The sequence below is a fragment of the Zootermopsis nevadensis genome, unplaced genomic scaffold, assembly GCF_977971745.1.
Source record: "Zootermopsis nevadensis isolate Lab colony 2312 unplaced genomic scaffold, Znev_1.0 Znev_ptg000023l, whole genome shotgun sequence".
Lineage (NCBI taxonomy): Eukaryota > Metazoa > Arthropoda > Insecta > Blattodea > Termopsidae > Zootermopsis > Zootermopsis nevadensis.
In genome coordinates this window covers 2,054,769-2,078,164 of record NW_028259155.1, presented here as the reverse complement: position 1 = coordinate 2,078,164, position 23,396 = coordinate 2,054,769, and the positions used below count along the sequence as shown (strand labels likewise).

At 40.0% G+C, this 23,396-nt stretch overlaps 1 protein-coding gene across 6 annotated transcripts in view; it reads left to right on the top strand.

Annotated features, from left to right (window-relative positions):
- The window catches only part of LOC110839492 (cell adhesion molecule Dscam2-like), a 186,116-nt gene that overhangs the window by 118,557 nt on the left and 44,163 nt on the right, over positions 1-23,396 (top strand). For all 6 annotated transcript variants that reach the window (XM_087354717.1, XM_022083712.2, XM_022083714.2 and 3 more), the window contains exon 4: positions 11,693-12,013. In XM_087354717.1, the coding sequence (XP_087210843.1) occupies positions 11,693-12,013 (321 nt within the window). The remainder of the gene's footprint in view (positions 1-11,692; positions 12,014-23,396) is intronic.

The window sequence follows — 23,396 nt, the reverse complement described above, 5'->3', positions numbered from 1 at the left end:
TTTCGTACCTGTAACTCAGTTCATAAACTGTTTGCTTACAGTACAAAGGAGTAATTAAGCGTCCTTCAGACTGGGAAGGTAGTGATTAATTGAGTTAGCATCATCTTCTTTCATCTCTGCATGAAACGAAACGTATCTCAGTGTTAGCAAATTTTCATAATGTTTAATGTACACTACTGCTTATGAAGTTTCAATATTTTTTTTCAAAGAATTCCGTTCGTGGAGTGGTTACGTAATGTGTTGAAGTCTCTTTTGCCAAGAAGCTAGTTGGCGCTGAGGACACTCACAGGCCGGATGGGGTTATTTTTCATGAAAGTCCATTGAAATTTCAGAAGATTGAAAAACAGACATGTATCTCATTATATCCTGATGTGTCCGTGAAATACCTTGTTCTTTTCATCTTCTGCTCAGAGAAAAATTATAATAGCCTCTGTGTGTGTGCGTGATGAAGCCGTTTTTCATTAACTCCGCGTAAGAAAGTCTTTCTGAGAGGTCATCGCCAATTTCCATTATTATCAAATTTAATAAAATCTACTTGAGAAATCTAAGATAAATTATAATAGACCTGTCATTTTGCATCAAATATTCGGCTCCAGTGTTCACTGATTCTTCCGGCGTATGGAAGTGAGTTATATTGCTTACATTATAAAGGAACGTACTGCCTTCATCGTCATTAATCACTTCATCCCTTATGATGAAGACAGTACATAGGATTACGTACATGGTAAGTAAATCTTGTTCCTCTGAAACGTCGGTAAGACATTCTGTCTCTGGACGTTTCATGCAGAGTCAATATTAAGGCTTTGACCGGGATGCTCTTTTGTTAAATATTATGTGGTACCGCCTGATTCGACTTCTAATGGTTAAGTGAAGTGTTTTCTTCGCGGTACGGTCTGGATTCGTAAATATTATGAAGACGAGCTTCGGCTTCAAAGGGTTAACCAGCTGATTTTCGTAATGGTGAGGTGTAGTGTTTTCTTCGCGGTACGGTCTGGATTCGTAAATATTATGAAGACGAGCTTCGGCTTCAAAGGGTTAACCAGCTGATTTTCGTAATGGTGAGGTGAAGTGTTTTCTTCGCGGTACGGTCTGGATTCGTAAATATTATGAAGACGAGCTTCGGCTTCAAAGGGTTAACCAGCTGATTTTCGTAATGGTGAGGTGAAGTGTTTTCTTCGCGGTACGGTCTGGATTCGTAAATATTATGAAGACGAGCTTCCGCTTCAAAGGGTTAAGTCAGATGGAAAATTTAAAATCGCTTTTAAACAAATTTGTATATGGGAAGGTGTCACTGACGTGTCGATGGTGGTTGATTGTAACGGGTTTTAAAGCTTGTTCGAACAGAGCATAAGCAGAACATAAAGCAGCCTTGCGTATATTGTGCTGACGCTCTGAGGATCTCCAGAAGTTGAGGCCTTTGTTTGCAGTTCGTAAACCTCCAACACTTCGCCACCGGCTAAGATTCTGCCGGAAATCGGAAGTGAACAATATTATACCATTAATGCAGCGTTAGACAACTTCCGGGGGGGGGGGGGGTGTACGTAAACACAAAACCTAAGAGTTTAAGTAAAATAAACTAATTTTGTGTATAGTTACATAGACATAATTTCTATTTAAAGTTTATTTAACGATGTATTCAGCAGCACTGTCTCTATGACGTCGAATAAGAGACCGATAGTTAATAATTTATTTAAAATATATGTAAGGAAGCGGTCGTGGCCTAATTTAAGTCACTGTTCCGGAATTTTCGTGGAGTGAAGGAATATAACCACGAACTGAGAAGTCTTGTTACGGATCACACAATTCCACGTACAGAAAGACAGATTCGTTTTTGTTTTTGGAACTGAATATTGTAGGTAAATCGTAAAATATCCGACTGTTCCAAAACGAACTCCTTCCTAACTGCATTAGGAGGAATTTCACCTGTCGTTCTCGTGTTACGTCAAAGGTCAAAGGTCACATTTTGTAGTCGGTAATCTGATCATTAGTGAGGACAGTGACTGGAAGAGATACGTGAGAAATGGGTGCTGTTATTTGCGAGGAATTTATTAAAAAATAGGTTATGTGTAGGTCTGTATGTATGTATGTGTGTGGGAGGGCAGTTGGTGGATAATACCAGAATTTGATCATTGACTTATCAACTGCAAATAGATGTGTCGTGGTTTCCGTCAACGAAGGCAGGGGTTAAAATATTTTCTAATTCGCTTGTTTACATTTTCTAAGTGACAAATGCAGCCTTAATCTATAACACAGAATATCGGAGGGTAACGTAAAAATTATTTAGCTTACACGTGCTTAATAAAATGTTACAAAGCACAGTGCATATTTCAAGCTAAGTTTTCTGTAAGCACAGTGATATCCATTGACAATTAAACATAACATTTATTTGAGCAGTAGAAGTATCGGAATGAATATTCTTTCTTTAACGTTTTTAATTTAGCAAAATAAATATATTCTTTGTCGTGTGCTTGTATTTGATTTGATTTTGTTTTTGTTTGTTTGTTTGTTTGTTTGTTCGTGTAACATCCAAGCACTGCTTTTCAACAAAAATAATAAAGAACAAAAATGTGTATTTGTATCTCTGGTTTAATGTATGGTTTCTGTGGCATTATTTTATTATGACAACACTACTTTATCCCGAGGGCAGCCTCTGTAAAAGCAATAGGAAATAATGTGGTTCACATTTGTGGGACAGACCTATTACAGACTTCCATTAGACAAAGAATGAAAATTAATCGCTAGCTCAGAAGTTGGACGTATAAAAATGCGATCAAGATACGAAATACGTACTTTATAAAGATTTGTAACGTTTTTACTTAACAGTTTTTCCTTCTTGTACGTGTGTGTGTTTGTACGCCGAAGATTAATGGAGGCTTGATGGACGGACAGATACAGTTTATGTGGTGGGCCTAACCATAAATATATGAACCCAAAGATTGTAGCAAAAATGACGTCCTATTTGAAAAGGTGTCATATGAAGGGGGCGACATTCTTAATCTAATATTTATCTGCTACGCACAGTTACGTTATGTAGTTATGTTAATTATGTACTTGATATTTATATTGCTGGTTTATTAATGTCAGAGATATAAAATGTATAAATAATATACATTTTATTTTCTAATGCATATATCTAGCCTCAATGGGCCATTCTCAGGTAACCACTAGACCAGTGGTATTCAAACTTTTTTGTTCGCGTAACCCCAGATATAATTTCTCTTCAATTTTGTACTCCCAAAGTCGTTGGTGTATAATTCAAGTTAAACATAGTATATAATATACATCTAAAATAAATTAAATAAATTACATTACTGATTATTCAGTGTTTATCATAAAATAATATATATATTTTTAAAAATTTCACGTACCCCCTAAGATGTCTTCGCGTACCCCCAGATATAATTTCTCTTCAATTTTGTACCCCCAAAAAGTTGTTGGTGTATAATTCAAGTTATACATAGTATATAATATACATCTAAAATCAATTAAATAAATTACATTATCATCAAATAATATATATATTTTTAAATTTCACGTACTCCCTAAAATGTCTTCGCGTACCCCAGGTTGAATACCACTGCACTAGACTGTTGGCTGATTGTAATATTTAGTTATGTGAAATGTAGTTAGTATTATCCTCAAATACGAATTAGTTTATAAAATATTTGACGATTTTCTTGAAAGCAGGAATATACGAGATGTAGATGCTTAAACTCTATCATAGGCATATTACACTTAACTAGAATTATTTATTTAATCAATGTATGTTGGCCCAGAGCATCTGTAGATTTTTAACAATCCACGTTATTCACAATTTACGCAAGTACTATAGGGCTTAAGTCTTAGTCACACATTTTCAAATATTTAAAAATTTATTTTTTGATATTGTCAGCATAATTATTTCTTCGACAAATTTCTTTGTCAGTGTAATAATACGTAGAATAAATTACAAATAAACTCTCTCCTGACTCTCCTTTAATTAGCGACGAAATGCTTGTAAGTTATTCTGAAATGGAAACGATGTTGCTGCCTGAATATACATGAGGTAAATAGCCATCTATTATCAGCCCTATAAACTAACTATACCATGGGCTCTCAACCTTGTAAAACATACAATCCTCCTCTCCCTTTCTGGGGGGGGGGGGGGGGGGGCATGGACTGTGTGTCGAAATTTTAGTCCATTCAAAATGAAAGGCAAACACGTTCATGTAATTAGTTTCTTCGATATATTCGTTAAAATTTGTTGATTGTTTTTATCTGTTCACTTAAAGTAATGTAAATATCATTTGCCAAGTTTCTTTATAATTCAGAATCACGTAAGAGTGGCTTATCCTCAGATTCGATAACGTATTACAAATATTTTCAATATGCGTGTGATTTTACCGGAATGATACGTACATGTTAACAATTATTTTGAACAGAAGCGAATTTCTGTATGGGATATATGCAAATGTTGGATGTGTACGTAAAGTTTCAGTGGGTTAAATATTTGAAGCGGTTTCTTAACGCTACAAAGGAAACACTGTTTAACAATTAGTCGTTTACTTAATTACGTTGAATTATTCATTTTATATCACGTGTAGTGAAATTACCTCACGCCCGGCATCAGAGTCCAACGGTCCTTGAAGTACATCGACCTAGTGAGAGAACAATTAATCTGTACATAAAAATTCTTTGTTTAAGCTCCAATAGGTAGATTAAAATTAATTATTTGGTTATTCCGTCAAATCACAATGTATTTAAAATAAGATAATTAAAATAATTAAAATATCATTCTGTGTTCCTTATCGAATAATCGATTTACAATTGGAACATTTGTCATTTGACGGAAAAACCAAATAATTTAATTTTAATTTAAAAAGTCTCAATATGACGCAACTACACTATCCAATAGGTAGGAAAAACAGCTGAAGCGAGAATAATTTGAAGCGAGGCGATGCATCATGTCAACACAATGACATATTTATGATTCTAATTTCAGAATGCGTACTCCACTACATTTTAGACACTCACAGATAAATCTTTAGCGACGTAATCTTTAGGTACTCGGGCGTAAGACGTCTTTTTATTGAATCTTATATCAAGAGATCCCCACTTTAAAGTTTAAACGTTTGTACGAATGTCCTATACCGTTATTATTTTAAACTATATTTTTTTCTCTCCTTAATTTACTTGTAAATGAACGTATTAGTAATTACATGTCTGTGAATTTCCAGGACCTCATTCGAGAAACATTGAGATCTTATTTTCATTTGTCTGTTATTAAACTCGAGATTCTTCTGGTAAGACCTCAGATATTACTGTTTCAAAAAAAAAACGCAACAGAGAGACAGACATGGACAAGTCCCTAATGTATTCCTAACTTACGTAATATCGTAAAGAATATCACATTAAAACGATCCTTATAGTAACAAGGCGTTTAGATTTAATTCTGTCAGTATCATTCCAGTATTAATTATTTATTCCGTGAACGAGATACTTAATCACGCAGACGATGTAGCCCCCTGGCGGGCGTGAAGACAACCACAGCGATCTGTAATTTCAAGAAGGTGAGGTGTCCTTGACAGATATCAACGAAATGGGGTGTATATATTTCGCTGGGTCGTGTTAACTCCCTTCTTGCGAAGTGAATTTCTTTGAAATGTGCAGTTTTGAAGTTAAAACCAACGCTAAACGTGTACGATGTCCCAGATTTATGTAGGCGTTAATAAGAGGAGATGTTGTGATTTTGTAACAGCAGAAGAGAAATTAAGCGCACTATTGGAGGTTTAAAGGAGGCTGCAAGAACCTCCGAAACGTCCCTATATAAAAGCAGAAGATTGTTAAATTCATAGTTAGATTCTGATGCCAGCGACAGCCATCTTGTGTGTGGTTACGTAATTTCGTCTTTACTGGAAGTGAATTCATCGCCAAGGAAGTTGAAGTCACGTCTAGACTTCACAGACGAATTGTAGATTTCCTTTTGAATCCCTTGAAAATTGCTTACCCAAGAGCAGGAACATAGTTTGGTTAGCAAATTACTACCATGCCCCCTCTACAACGAGATTTTGATAATATAGTCCAAATTTCAACTTGTATATGACATTTCAGAAGTACAAACCTGTACCGAAGAAATTTAAAATAAGGTATTTTTTTAGAGGTGTATAAAAAAGGAGGCCTTTAGGTGTTCATGCATAAAATTCAGTTCTTCGTCATTATGTTTCAGATTTTAACCTTAAATTTTCATCTTGCACTTTTAGCCTACGCAACTGAAAGTACAAAAATGGCTCAAGAAACAAAAGACGAATTGTTGACGTCACAAAGAGAGAAGAATGATTATTCGCTAAGTTTTTGCACATCTGCTCCAACTCCTTACGGATTCTTGCCCGCTCGTTACATAATTAGTCTCAATTATGGAACAGACTTGCAGTCAGTTCAAGAATAAACAAGGCAAATTGACGAAATTTATTAAGTCTTGACGTCCGTTCCGTTTAAACACCGACACTGAGAAATCTCGTGGCATTGGGAGAGCAGAGATGTTTGCTTAACGCTGAACTTCTCTGGAATAGATCGATATCGGAGAAGTGATACTTTCGGCAGATTATATATGATCAGATGAATTTTAGAACAATCAGTACCTTTACAAAATATTACTACGAAGTTCGTAGAATGTATTTTATAATCCCATAGAATCAAAAAATCCCGCTACCAAATTTCATTTGTTAGAACTAACTTTTTCATTAGCTGATCGAATAGATCAGTGGTATTCAACCTGGAGTACGCGTACCCCCGAGGGTACGCGAAGACATCTTAGGGGGTACGTGAAATTTAAAAATATATATTATTTTATGATAAACACTGAATAATCAGTAATGTAATTTATTTAATTTATTTTAGATGTAGATTATATACTATGTATGACTTGAATTATACACCAACAACTTAGGGGGTACAAAGTTGAAGAGAAATTATATCTGGGGGTACGCGAACAAAAAAGGTTGAATACCACTGGAATAGATAATTAAGTTGGTCAATACATTTACAGACTTTTATATAATCTAAATGTTCTCTACCGTCCGTGATTCATTGAGCCATATCATAAACGAATTTAATCCAGTCTACTACTTCATAAATGTCGTCTTTAATATCTAATTTAATATTAATTTTAAATACATTTCTTACTTAAATTATAATCACCCCCCTTTGTAGGAGGCGTCAGTCTGCAGACTAAAGAAATTCTGTCTCTATTTGATCATGAGGGTGCATTATGTCCAATTCAATCAATATACTTCAAGTTTAACATGTTGAAAGGCATCTCAGAAGGCCTGACAGGCCAAACACTCCACCCCTAATGTGTACGTATTACACACGCGTTAAGATTGCGTCGTTTAACTGTAGGGGCGATACACGGTTACATCCCTAGGGATTATCTTCTCTTTCATAGATAAAAGACAGATGCTTAGTGTATGAAACAGCGCACAATGAATATAAACCGGATGATTCAGTATTGCCCTTTATAAATTTGAGATTACGTTGTGTGAAATATGTAAATTCGCGTTGGTTCGCGAGCGTCACTGTTTTGATTTATAACCCCTCAGAATTTATATTTATTGCAGATTTTTTATACTAATTTATAGATTGTGATCAAAACGCCTGAAAAATTTTCAGTACGCAACCCGCTTAGCATCAGCTAAATTTCTACACGCTTCGGATAAGATAAAATTCCTTACGTGTAATTATTAATTTTGTTGCAGGCTGGTAATAGGAACCAGGGTCATTCACTTTCATCCCCTAAATTAGGTACGCGTCACCACGGATTTTATATATTTCCTTATTTATCCACTTGGTGTTTAAATTTATAACAAATCTGAGTCGATTATGACACTACCAACATAAGTACCACACTGGCCAAGAAATTTTCCTAAGGAAATCTCTCGGCTTGTGAAGCATATAAATTATAAATGGATGTATCTCAAAGCAGAGATGTTATAATATTCCTTAAAACTATGAAAGATTAAAAAATTGAATCATCCGATACAAATAATATTTTTTTTTTAAAAAAAAACTGACGTTACATGAGTTTCAAGCTGTACAGAAATATTTGACGACGGTAAAGTATGATGCCATTAAAGAATTTTGTAGACAAAATAATTCTTGATACTTTTTTGATAAAAATTATGATAATTTTTTTTTAAAATAACAATGATATTTTAATTATTTACTCAACCAGAAAAAGAAAACTTTTGGATTATACGACAAAGGAACAAAAATTTATTCTCAGGTAAACAGACGAGTCAGATGAATTCTGTGAGTTAATATACGCATTTGAGGCCGTTTAAACACGTTACTAACCGTGGAGCCTTTGTTCTGCTCCGTTAGTACGAAAATTATCTGGGCTCTGTTCCACACTTCATTCTGTCGTCGTAGTGTGACAAGGGAGAGAGAATTACTGCTCCAAGTTAATGATGAAGAATGGTTCATTTCTAGAGCGTATTGACTGTAATCAGAGATTCCTTGCATCTGCTACGTTCAACTACGCTTCGGAAGGGGGAAACTGGTACAGTTAAAGTTAGAAGTAGGGATATTTGCATTTAAGAGGGTCATTCGCGTAGTCGTAAATCAGATTCGCACAACGGACATACGTTAATTCTCACGTTAGATAAAATGTGGCTCTGAGCGTTGAAATAAGTTAAGATTTCCTTCGTATTGAGATTTTGCATAAAAGATCTCAGCGCAGTGTCTAAGCCTCAGCTCAAGGAAGTTGGCATTTGTCTTGAGAATATTCAGTCCAGTGTCGAGCTTTGTGAGCGAAGAATTGAATGACATCTTTCCTGGGGCGATGTTGTTGAATACTCAGTTTGTACAAAAAAGTGCTGTGACTTTCGTAAAACTCAGGAAGGTCCATCGATTTCGGTTCCATATTTACAATTGTGGCTACTGAGTATCCTGAATGTGGTAATTTCTGATGAAAGTTGACGTCCTCAAAACAAAAAAATCACTTGCATTCAGTTCCGGTAAACATCATGAGTTCCAATCACTGAATTATTAAGCATTGTCTTAAGCACACCAAATATCAGGGAACAACAACAACAAATCAAAATGACACTCATGAGGAAGTTAGGAGGAGATTAAATTCTGGAAATGCTTGCTACTTCTCAGTTCAGAATATTTTGGCTTCCCATCTGATTTCTAAGAACCTGAAAATTAAAGTATACAAAACAATAATTTTGCCTGTTGTTTTGTATGGGTGCGAAACATGGTCTCTCACTCTGAGGGAGGAACACAGATTGCAGGTGTTTGAGAATCGGGTGTTGAGGAGGATATTTGGGCCTAAGAGGGAAGACGATGGGGCGTGGAGAAAACTGCACAATGACGAGCTTAAAAATCTGTACTGCTCCCCTAATATTGTCAGGGTGATTAAGTCAAGAAGAATGAGATGGGCTGGGCATGTAGCGCGCATGGATGGGACAAGAGATGTGCACCGGGTATTGGTTGGGAAGCCTGAGGGGAAGAGACCGCTGGGGAGACCTAGATGTAGATGGGAGGATAATCTCAGGCGGGATCTATGGGAGATAGGAGTCGAAGGAGACTGGATTTTGTTGGCCCAGGACAGGGTCCGGTGGAGGGCTTTGGTTATTTCGGTGATGAACCTGCGGGTTTAATAAGCCATCTGGTTGGTTGGGTCCACTATTTGGGAAGTCTGAGGGGAAGAGACCGCTGGGGAGACCTAGACGTAGATGGGAGGATAATCTCAGGCGGGATCTGTGGGAGATAGGAGTTGAAGGAGACTGGATTTTGTTGGTCCGGTGGAGGGCTTTGGTTAATTCGGTGATGAACCTTCGGGTTCCCTAAGCCATATGGTTGGTTGGGTCCACTATTTGGGAAGCCTGGGGGGAAGAGACCGCTGGGGAGACGTAGACGTAGATGGGAGGATAATGTCAGGCGGGGTCTATGGGAGATAGGAGTTGAAGGAGACTGGATTTTGTTGGCCCAGGACAGGGTCCGGTGGAGGGCTTTGGTTAATTTGGTGATGAACCTTCGGGTTCGGTAAGCCATCTAGTTAGTTAGTTAGTTAGTTGTCTTCAGCACACTTGTCAATTATAATTCTTTAACACTTCCGTAAATGTATAATGAAACAACGTACAGTAACTTTTTAAAAATGTTGGTTTTTAAAATTGCATTGTTATTCAAGTAAGAGCTAATATATTTTAAACAATTAACTTTTGAAGAACGCACAAAACTGTGGGTACTTTGTACGAGGCCTACTTTTTAAAATGAAATATTTCGGTTACCCTGGAGGATACATTTTCAGTGTAGTGTATAATCTTGTGCAGTAAATTCAAATTAGTTGAACACGTAATTGTAATATATAGCAAAACTTAACGTATTATGCTGCAGTATTACAACAAATCTCATGACGTTTTGGGCTCTTAAGAGGCGTGGATTATACGTGTTGGAGTAAAACCCACTTAAAAGAGCGAATTAGGAAGTTTGACCCAAAATTAAACTCAACACACCGAAAGCTACTTAAGTGACCTTTGTGTTTTAAGATAAAATAAGCAGGCTTGAAAAGGGTTACTCCGTACAGGAGTACACGTAGTTTTCAAGTGCGTCTTGTGCACTTTGGCATTCTGAATGCATGAAGAAATCACGATTTTTTAAGAAGGTTCCATAAAATTTCTAGGCTATTTGAGGTAAACAAAAACTTTTGTCCGTCGAGTTAGCACACGAACTCTTCGCAAAGATGAGCAGAATTTTTGTAGTTGCGCTAAGATTACTTTTGGTTATGTCAGGTTAGGACAGGATAAGTAATTGCGGGATTTTATATAATACCACCAAAAATATATATAAGTAAATAAAATAAGAATCATATATTATATATACACGTGCGTTCGTAGTTCGTTCAGAAGACCGAAAATTTTTCACCTGCGAATTGTGATAATTTCAAGAGGCCTACAGGAACTCGTCGTTGGGGGGCGCGGATATCCTGGTTCATGTGGTAACTGAACAAACTTCCGAGGGGAAGGTGTGACGTCTATCGAGAGCTGAGAGCAACTTCGATGGAAAAGTGTTCTAAAGCCACGGTTCGTGCTGTAAAGGACTCCTTTGAGCCTATGATACATTTTTTTTTTTACGAAAGCTCTACATTTTTCAAAGAAATGATTTGATTGTACAATTCCGTGACGGTCTCTGAATTAATGAGAATAAGATGTTCGTGTTTATTTCAAAGCAGACAGAACTTTCGTATTTGTCATTTAAGGAAATGATCGGTGTTTATTGTGGGAATCATAGGAAATACATGATTACAAAACAATAAAGAACTTAATTTATTTATATTTCTTGACTCAAAGTTTAACAGAAGTTATCAGCCTTGTAATACGGCAACAATAATTCCGAACCTTTGATTTATAGTTGATAAATATTTTAAAAAATTTCTATCATCTTATAAAAAAAAAACTTTAATACGATGTCGTATATTTTGGTTCCAAAATTATGCAAGATTTTAAGCTTCTACTAATCGCCTCAGAAGTCTTCATTGCCGGATAATTAATAGGCCTTATTATTATTATTCAGTGTTCTGTCTTACGACAGGTCCATTGCTCTGCCCAAAAAGAGCTCTCCAGTAATTTTGTTACACCCAAACACGAGTAGACCTATTCAAATTATAAACTGTTCTCGATTAACCCGATAATGTTGTGGTGTTAATTTGCAGGAGTGTCGGGACTTATGGATGGTCAGGGTCCTCTTCTGGTTTTGGAACCGCCTCCTAGATTGGAATTCTCAAACAGCACCGGAAGTAGGTTGGACTGCACCGCACGTGGAAGTCCTATGCCCTCAGTGCATTGGCTGTTAGCAGATGGAACTCCTGCTAACAGCATATCAGGATTGCGATATCAGCTCCCGAATGGATCGCTTTCCTTCCCGGCATTCAGTGCTGCAGAGTTCAGACCGGATGTCCATCGGGCGGTGTACCGCTGTGTGGCCAGCAACGCCTTGGGACGTGTCCTCAGCAGAGACGTCAGACTTCGAGCAGGTATGTGAGTGAACTTTAAGAAGTTAGCCGATAAGGTACGCTGTAAAACATGTTCACGTTGCTTTATGGGTAGAATATCTGTCTTCATTTCTGAGGTATCCGTATTTTAATTCGGTCTGAGCATTTACCATGCTGACTGATGACTTGAATTCAGTACACACTTTTAAGTCAAGTCTGGTTTATATTTAATATTACTTATATCTTTCATTGATCAAAATGAATAATTTATTAATCCGTTATATTACGCCACGTTGTAGCATAAATTTTTAATTAATCTTACAGAATTAAGATCTTTTCAGTTGTTCAATACATTTCGTTTAATGGAATCTGTTTTGAAGAATTTTCATGATACTTCTTAATCAAATTATGACGTTAAAATTAAATAATGTCGTTTATCTATCTAGATGTTCACTGATACTAACATATCTCCATCTTAAATTCATTTTTGTACTTAGAAACGTTGGATATTAACATTAATTCTATTCCAAAAAAAATCTTTTAATATATTCTGCCTCGGATTCAAGACTAGAATTTGAATACTTAACCTAACATTTTTATGGGAATTTTATTGAAGTCGTTCAGTGTTCGTGCAAGGACAAAGGGCTATGTTCCTGGTGAAAGACTTTCGCCAAGAGCGTATTTTATAAACGCAGCGAGCTTTGAGGTAGCGTCTGTCCGTCGGTCACGCCTTGGGCAACTCAAGGGTTGCGCGTTTGAGCCTCGAACCTTCTCATCCGTGTCCCTGGTTTCGCCATTGAGCCGAAATAATTTTTTCAGCATTGGGAATATATTTCTGTATTCACGTGAACCGTGGTCGTCGGGATAATTGGATGTGGGATTTTAGTCGAATTAACCCTCTCTATTGTTAGGTTTGAAACCCGTAAGGGTCTTCGGGGATGGCGGGGGTTGATGAATAGGCTTTTGATGTGTGTTTTGCCGGAGGCAGACTCGAGCCCAGTACTCGCTATTGTTAACCAAGCAAAGAGAGATGGAGAGGGTGAGTTGTAATGGCTGTGGCAGCTGGGACTGTGGTATGTTTATGGGAGGGGGTGTTAGGATAAGGGGGACGGATGCTATTGAGAGATCTGAGGCCGCTTTCAATCATTGGATTTATAACTACTGATTGTACGTGGTCATTTTACGTGTTCATTAGCGTACGCGGTTGTACGAGGTGCGATCGGAAGGTTTCCAGACTGCGCGTATAAAAACCCGTACACTTATCTCAGGTATTAAATTCATCCATCACCCTCGAAGCGAGCGTTCTGGACGACCATCTTCGAGCACAACGCCCGAAAATGTTCCGAAGATTCAGCAGGCCATTCACGAAGATCGACGTCGTACCATCAACGACTTGTGCGACATTGTTGGGATAGACTATGGGACCTGTCAGCTGATTCTAAAGGAAGAACTCCACATGCGACGCATCATGACAACGCGCCAGCGCACACCGCCCTCAAAGTTCGGCAGTTTTTGGCCTCAAACACCATGGCCGTCATCCCGCACCCTCCTTATTCGCCGTGTGACTTCTTCCTCTTCCCAAAGATGAAAATTCAGCTAAAGGGAAGGAGATTTGAGACGATAGAAGAGATTCAGGCAGAATCGCAGATGGTGCTTGACAGGCTGACAAAGAAAGATTTCCAGGGATGCTTCCAGGCTTGGCAGCGGCGCTGGGATCGTTGTGTTCACTCCCAGGGGAACTACTTCGAGGGTGATGGATGAATTTAATACCTGAGATAAGTTTACGGGTTTTTATACGCGCAGTCTTGAAACTTTCCGATCGCACCTCGTATTGTGCCTATGAGGTTTATTTTAAGATGTTTCCTGTACAATCCAGGTTCATTGCCGCTTAAATAAGACTGTGATGAGGAAAATGGATATCAGTGATTGAATGACGCACGTGAAGGACCCATCTGTTGACGAAAATATTCCAACGCAGACATGAAGGAAGTTTTTGAACTCGAAGCTTCATCGTCACCCACTGAGCACGTTGGGTCAGTAGGACTTAGGCGTAAACGTGATTAAGTTACTAGAAGCTATCGGAGGTCTGAAATTATTCTGTTATATCATATCTTGTTTTATCATCAGCCAGATGATAATGGACCTTCGCTTGAAACAGTTAAATGCGAAATACTGAAGAAATTATTATTATTTATTATTAATTGCAAATGGGTTTTTATCCGGTGGCATTAGTTCTACAATAAGACACAACACGATATTGAGTAACCGAAATATTTAGTTGGTTAATTGTTTTTGTTTGAGACCGCCATTAAGTATCATTGCTCAGAATTAATTTGGAAATAGTGACGCGTTCAATTTTGGCTTAAGCTCGCAGTAATAATATAATAAACTCAGCAATAATTCCGAGTTGTAATCACGTGGCAGGAAGGGAGTTTATGATCAGTGATTATGGGTTTTCAGAGCGTTGAACGGCAGTTGGTAAATTTCAGTTTAGAACGGGCAATGTGTGGATTTCTCTCGTGAATGCGTCGTCTAAGGAAGGAACTGATTTCGACCCAGCTGTGTTCCGGGCTCTATTACCTTGCTGACACATGTCACAAGTCAGCAATATTGAACCCTGAGGCAACAGTCACGTACCTGTGAAAGATGGCTGCCATTGCCGTCTAAAGTCGAGGAGTGTAGTTGGCAGCGTTCTGATGGAATGCGAAGTCTCGTGTCAAGTTATGAAAACAGCGAGGTATAATTATTGACACGTCAGTAAAACCCTGATCTGTCTTTGCCTTATATCTATTATTATTATTAAGTGTTCTGTCTTACGACAGGTCCATTGCTCTGCCCAAAAAGAGCTCTCCAGTTGTCCCTATTCTCGGCTTCTCGCTTTAATTCCTGGAACGTCATCTTCTTTCCTTGTTTAAGGTCGTCGGTGAGCTGTATCAATCTTCTTCCTAGTCCTCTCTTTCCTTCAACCTGGCCTTCGGTGATATCACTCAGTAACCCATTCCTTCTCATAATATGTCCCAGCCAGTTAGCTTTCCTTCGTGTAATCGCCTGCAGAATGCTTCTTTGCTCGTTGACTCTCCTCAATACTTCTTCGTTGGTCACTCGAACCGTCCACCTGATCTTCTCTATTCTTCTCCAACACCACATTTCAAAACTCTCCAGGTATTTCTGTTCCTTCTTCCTGAGTGTCCAAGTCTCTGCTCCATACGTAACACTTCACTAGTTTCTTCTCCATCTCCAAGCCCAACTTGCTAGTGAGAAGTATCCTCTTCTTGACGAAAGCTGCCTTGGCCATGGCTATCCTTGCTTTTACTTCCTTGGTGCATAGGGCGTCCGTCGTGACTATGCTTCCCAAGTACTTGAAATGCTCCACATTCTCCAGCTGTTGGTTTCCAATTACAACGTTCAATGGTTCTGTTCTCGGTGCTATCCTCATTACCTTTGATTTTTCAATGTTGATTTCGCCTTATATCTATCAGGATATTTTTCGATTGTATTTTATTTTAATCGGTTTTGTTTCGTATTTATTCAGTAATAATAAAGCCGATATCGTGTTCTGCCCTACGTATTTTGAAATAAGACCACGAACTCTTATTTTAAATGTTACTCGAGATCTTTCTTAGGCTTTTGGTACATGGAAAGTTATGATTTTAAGTCGACAAGTGCGTTAGGTTTTGACCGTCGATAACGCTGTTATTTCCAGATTCATTTGAAACTTTCTTGAACTCGAGTATCACTCCGTCATCCGACGTCCACACTCAAGACGACTTCCTCCTACGAGCAGAAGAGACGAACGCCCAAAGGCCTGACTCCGTTGAAGCACCAAACCCGTTTCAATTTACACATTGAAATTTCTCTTTTTATACTCTTAATGAGACCTTTTGGTCCATCCAAGCTTTGGATTCTGTTAGTCATTATTTTCTGAAACTTGGATGGTCTTTGCAGGCCCCCGAAAGATGTTGTGTCGCCGAACGCTTCAGTGTGTGTGGGGTGGGGGTGGGGGTGGGGGTGGGGGCAAAACCCCGTGGCAATGGCGTTGACACTTTGTGGAGATTTTGTGCCTCTCTGGTGCGTCGCTTAATGACAAATGAGGCAAGTCTGTTACAGTGTACGAAACAAAAAGGACCTCACTACAAGAAGGTTACGGGTTATGACGTAATCTGCAACTTCTGGTTGTTGAAACAACTTTCAATTAACTCATTTTCATGTTCGAAATTATTTTTTAAAGATCATTTCTAATGACTTATAATTCCAGAATTTTTAGCCTACATTTAGAAATTATTGCTTGTTAATTTTCTAGGTGTTTATGGAAACCTTCAGGTACAGTAGACGCAAAATGAGGACATTTATATCAGCGAATTCTCGTGTCGAAGGCGTATTTTATTTTATTATTGAAACGTATTATATTCAAAAGGTCTCGTATTTTAAGAATTTCTAGATTTATAACTCAAATCACACATTAAAATTATCTCTCGATCACTATCTTCGATTTTTATTTCTCTATGTCGAATTTTTCATTTATCGATTGAAGTTGAAATAAATCGAAATTTGCTGTAAAATCTAACAGGTGACCGGGTAAAGGGATGTAAGTCCTGAAATTATAACCGAGGCATTACTGATGATTTACATCGTACTTTTACATGTTTCCTGTAATTTAACAGAACTGTCTCTTCAGACATCAGTTCACGTGTAAATTGAAATAATAATAATTCTATAGTTCTTAGGCGGTGGGGTGGAGGGGATAGATCAGTAAACATTATTTATAAGATATTGTAGGTGCGTCATATTGTGATTTTATTTAAAAATAGTATTAAAATATATTAAAATTGTCCGTCAATCACAATAAAGTAATATAAGATAATTAAATGATTAAAATATTATCCTTTGTTCCGTATCGAGTACTCGATTTTAATATATTTTAATACTATTTTTAAACATTATTTATTGAAACTTTCCGAAAAACGTTTTTCGTGTCCCGAACATTTTATCAGTTTATCCGTTCTCTGGCGAATAAATGTTTTGTCATCTGTGACTTGATTGTTCGGTCGCTTAAGTTAAGAGTGTGAATTATTTGAAGTCCTGAACTTGTCGTAGAATGAAAAGTGTTTATCTAATTATGAACGACGACTCATAGAAGGTGATACAGGAAGGTAGCCATCGGAGTTTAAGGTAGTGGATTGTTGTTGTTGTTCTAAAACGAGAGCGCGTCGTGTTCGAATGGATTATTTGTCGTTGTTTGTTTGCAAGAAAGTGCTCCTGGGGTTGAACCAGACGCCTAAAAATATGGGTTTAGTTGAATAAACTGAATTAAGACGCGAGGAACAAAGAAATTTAAGTAGATTCTTCGCGCATCTGCTCTGCTCGTGTATTTGTATTCAACTGCAGTTGCGTTTATAATTTATACCGAGTTTGCAGAGTTTGGACTTCTTATATTTTCTTCTTGTACCAATATTGTATTCTTCTCGTGTAAGACTTCAGGTTCTCACAGCGGTGAGTCTCAAGATTTCTGTCTTCTGGGTTGTTGCGCTGTGTAGTCTGGTCGATGTTAACCAACGTTTCAGAGGTCTTACTGCCTCCGTCATCAGAGTATGAAGATTTCTGTCTTCTGGGTTCTTGCGCTGTGTAGTCTGGTCGATGTTTACCGACGTTTCGGAGGTCATACTGCCTCCGTCATCAGGGAGATGAAGATTTCTGTCTTCTGGGTTGTTGCGTTGTGTAGTCTGGTCGATGTTTACCAACGTTTCAGAGGTCATACTGCCTCCGTCATCAGGGCGATGAGTATGAAGATTTCTGTCTTCTGGGTTCTTGCGCTGTGTAGTCTGGTCGATGTTTACCAACGTTTCAGAGGTCATACTGCCTCCGTCATCAGGGCGATGAGTATGAAGATTTCTGTCTTCTGGGTTGTTGCGCTATGTAGTCTGGTCGATGTTTACCAACGTTTCAGAGGTCATACTGCCTCCGTCATCAGGGCGATGAATATTCTCCCTGATGACGGAGGCAGTATGACCTCTGAAACGTTGGTAAACATCGACCACACTACACAGCGCAACAACCCAGAAGACAGAAATCTTCATACTCTGATGACGGAGGCAGTATGACCTCTGAAACGTTGGTAAACATCTACCAGACTACACAGCGCAACAACCCAGAAGACAGAAATCTTCATACTCTGATGACGGAGGCAGTATGACCTCTGAAACGTTGGTAAACATCGACCACACTACACAGCGCAACAACCCAGAAGACAGAAATCTTCATACTCTGATGACGGAGGCAGTATGACCTCTGAAACGTTGGTTAACATCGACCAGACTACACAGCGCAACAACCCAGAAGACGGAAATCTTCATACTCTGATGACGGAGGCAGTATGACCTCTGAAACGTTGGTAAACATCGACCAGACTACACAGCACAACAACCCAGAAGACAGAAATCTTCATACTCTGATGACGGAGGCAGTATGACCTCTGAAACGTTGGTTAACATCGACCAGACTACACAGCGCAACAACCCAGAAGACAGAAATCTTCATAATCTGATGACGGAGGCAGTATGACCTCTGAAACGTTGGTTAACATCGACAAGACCACACAGCGCAACAACCCAGAAGACGGAAATCTTCATACTCTGATGACGGAGGCAGTATGACCTCTGAAACGTTGGTTAACATCGACCAGACTACACAGCGCAACAACCCAGAAGACGGAAATCTTCATACTCTGATGACGGAGGCAGTATGACCTCTGAAACGTTGGTAAACATCGACCAGACTACACAGCACAACAACCCAGAAGACAGAAATCTTCATACTCTGATGACGGAGGCAGTATGACCTCTGAAACGTTGGTTAACATCGACCAGACTACACAGCGCAACAACCCAGAAGACGGAAATCTTCATACTCTGATGACGGAGGCAGTATGACCTCTGAAACGTTGGTTAACATCTACCAGACTACACAGCGCAACAACCCAGAAGACGGAAATCTTCATACTCTGAAGACGGAGGCAGTATGACCTGTGAAACGTCGGTAATCTTCTACCAGACTACACAGCGCAACAACCCAGAAGACGGAAATCTTCATACTCTGAAGACGGAGGCAGTATGACCTGTGAAACGTTGGTTAACATCGACCAGACTACACAGCGCAACAACCCAGAAGACGGAAATCTTCATACTCTGATGACGGAGGCAGTATGACCTCTGAAACGTTGGTTAACATCGACCAGACTACACAGCGCAACAACCCAGAAGACGGAAATCTTCATACTCTGATGACGGAGGCAGTATGACCTCTGAAACGTTGGTTAACATCGACCAGACTACACAGCGCAACAACCCAGAAGACGGAAATCTTCATACTCTGATGACGGAGGCAGAATGACCTCTGAAACGTTGGTTAACATCTACCAGACTACACAGCGCAACAACCCAGAAGACGGAAATCTTCATACTCTGAAGACGGAGGCAGTATGACCTGTGAAACGTTGGTTAACATCGACCAGACTACACAGCACAACAACCCAGAAGACGGAAATCTTCATACTCTGATGACGGAGGCAGTATGACCTCTGAAACGTTGGTTAACATCGACCAGACTACACAGCACAACAACCCAGAAGACGGAAATCTTCATACTCTGATGACGGAGGCAGTATGACCTCTGAAACGTTGGTTAACATCGACCAGACTACACAGCGCAACAACCCAGAAGACGGAAATCTTCATACTCTGATGACGGAGGCAGTATGACCTCTGAAACGTTGGTTAACATCTACCAGACTACACAGCGCAACAACCCAGAAGACGGAAATCTTCATACTCTGAAGACGGAGGCAGTATGACCTGTGAAACGTTGGTTAACATCTACCAGACTACACAGCGCAATAACCCAGAAGACAGAAATCTTCATACTCTGATGACGGAGGCAGTATGACCTCTGAAACGTTGGTTAACATCGACCAGACTACACAGCGCAACAACCCAGAAGACGGAAATCTTCATACTCTGAAGACGGAGGCAGTATGACCTGTGAAACGTTGGTTAACATCTACCAGACTACACAGCGCAACAACCCAGAAGACAGAAATCTTCATACTCTGATGACGGAGGCAGTATGACCTCAGAAACGTTGGTTAACATCGACCAGACTACACAGCGCAACAACCCAGAAGACGGAAATCTTCATACTCTGATGACGGAGGCAGTATGACCTGTGAAACGTTGGTTAACATCTACCAGACTACACAGCGCAACAACCCAGAAGACAGAAATCTTCATACTCTGATGATGGAGGCAGTATGACCTGTGAAACGTTGGTTAACATCTACCAGACTACACAGCGCAACAACCCAGTAGACAGAAATCTTCATACTCTGATGACGGAGGCAGTATGACCTCTGAAACGTTGGTTAACATCGACCAGACTACACAGCGCAACAACCCAGAAGACGGAAATCTTCATACTCTGATGACGGAGGCAGTATGACCTGTGAAACGTTGGTTAACATCTACCAGACTACACAGCGCAACAACCCAGAAGACGGAAATCATCATACTCTGATGACGGAGGCAGTATGACCTCTGAAACGTTGGTTAACATCGACCAGACTACACAGCGCAACAACCCAGAAGACGGAAATCTTCATACTCTGATGACGGAGGCAGTATGACCTCTGAAACGTTGGTTAACATCTACCAGACTACACAGCGCAACAACCCAGAAGACGGAAATCTTCATACTCTGAAGACGGAGGCAGTATGACCTGTGAAACGTTGGTTAACATCGACCAGACTACACAGCACAACAACCCAGAAGACGGAAATCTTCATACTCTGATGACGGAGGCAGTATGACCTCTGAAACGTTGGTTAACATCGACCAGACTACACAGCACAACAACCCAGAAGACGGAAATCTTCATACTCTGATGACGGAGGCAGTATGACCTCTGAAACGTTGGTTAACATCGACCAGACTACACAGCGCAACAACCCAGAAGACGGAAATCTTCATACTCTGATGACGGAGGCAGTATGACCTCTGAAACGTTGGTTAACATCTACCAGACTACACAGCGCAACAACCCAGAAGACGGAAATCTTCATACTCTGAAGACGGAGGCAGTATGACCTGTGAAACGTTGGTTAACATCTACCAGACTACACAGCGCAACAACCCAGAAGACAGAAATCTTCATACTCTGATGACGGAGGCAGTATGACCTGTGAAACGTTGGTTAACATCGACCAGACTACACAGCGCAACAACCCAGAAGACGGAAATCTTCATACTCTGATGACGGAGGCAGTATGACCTGTGAAACGTTGGTTAACATCTACCAGACTACACAGCGCAACAACCCAGAAGACAGAAATCTTCATACTCTGATGACGGAGGCAGTATGACCTCTGAAACGTTGGTTAACATCGACCAGACTACACAGCGCAACAACCCAGAAGACGGAAATCTTCATACTCTGAAGACGGAGGCAGTATGACCTGTGAAACGTTGGTTAACATCTACCAGACTACACAGCGCAACAACCCAGAAGACAGAAATCTTCATACTCAGATGACGGAGGCAGTATGACCTCTGAAACGTTGGTTAACATCGACCAGACTACACAGCGCAACAACCCAGAAGACGGAAATCTTCATACTCTGATGACGGAGGCAGTATGACCTGTGAAACGTTGGTTAACATCGACCAGACTACACAGCACAACAACCCAGAAGACGGAAATCTTCATACTCTGATGACGGAGGCAGTATGACCTCTGAAACGTTGGTTAACATCGACCAGACTACACAGCACAACAACCCAGAAGACGGAAATCTTCATACTCTGATGACGGAGGCAGTATGACCTCTGAAACGTTGGTTAACATCGACCAGACTACACAGCGCAACAACCCAGAAGACGGAAATCTTCATACTCTGATGACGGAGGCAGTATGACCTCTGAAACGTTGGTTAACATCGACCAGACTACACAGCGCAACAACCCAGAAGACGGAAATCTTCATACTCTGAAGACGGAGGCAGTATGACCTGTGAAACGTTGGTTAACATCGACCAGACTACACAGCGCAACAACCCAGAAGACGGAAATCTTCATACTCTGATGACGGAGGCAGTATGACCTGTGAAACGTTGGTTAACATCGACCAGACTACACAGCGCAACAACCCAGAAGACGGAAATCTTCATACTCTGATGACGGAGGCAGTATGACCTGTGAAACGTTGGTTAACATCGACCAGACTACACAGCGCAACAACCCAGAAGACGGAAATCTTCATACTCTGATGACGGAGGCAGTATGACCTGTGAAACGTTGGTTAACATCGACCAGACTACACAGCGCAACAACCCAGAAGACGGAAATCTTCATACTCTGATGACGGAGGCAGTATGACCTGTGAAACGTTGGTTAACATCGACCAGACTACACAGCGCAACAACCCAGAAGACGGAAATCTTCATACTCTGATGACGGAGGCAGTATGACCTGTGAAACGTTGGTTAACATCGACCAGACTACACAGCGCAACAACCCAGAAGACGGAAATCTTCATACTCTGATGACGGAGGCAGTATGACCTGTGAAACGTTGGTTAACATCGACCAGACTACACAGCGCAACAACCCAGAAGACAGAAATCTTCATACTCTGATGACGGAGGCAGTATGACCTCTGAAACGTTGGTTAACATCGACCAGACTACACAGCGCAACAACCCAGAAGACGGAAATCTTCATACTCTGATGACGGAGGCAGTATGACCTGTGAAACGTTGGTTAACATCGACCAGACTACACAGCGCAACAACCCAGAAGACGGAAATCTTCATACTCTGATGACGGAGGCAGTATGACCTGTGAAACGTTGGTTAACATCGACCAGACTACACAGCGCAACAACCCAGAAGACGGAAATCTTCATACTCTGATGACGGAGGCAGTATGACCTGTGAAACGTTGGTTAACATCGACCAGACTACACAGCGCAACAACCCAGAAGACGGAAATCTTCATACTCTGATGACGGAGGCAGTATGACCTGTGAAACGTTGGTTAACATCGACCAGACTACACAGCACAACAACCCAGAAGACGGAAATCTTCATACTCTGATGACGGAGGCAGTATGACCTCTGAAACGTTGGTTAACATCGACCAGACTACACAGCGCAACAACCCAGAAGACGGAAATCTTCATACTCTGATGACGGAGGCAGTATGACCTGTGAAACGTTGGTTAACATCGACCAGACTACACAGCGCAACAACCCAGAAGACGGAAATCTTCATACTCTGATGACGGAGGCAGTATGACCTGTGAAACGTTGGTTAACATCGACCAGACTACACAGCGCAACAACCCAGAAGACGGAAATCTTCATACTCTGATGACGGAG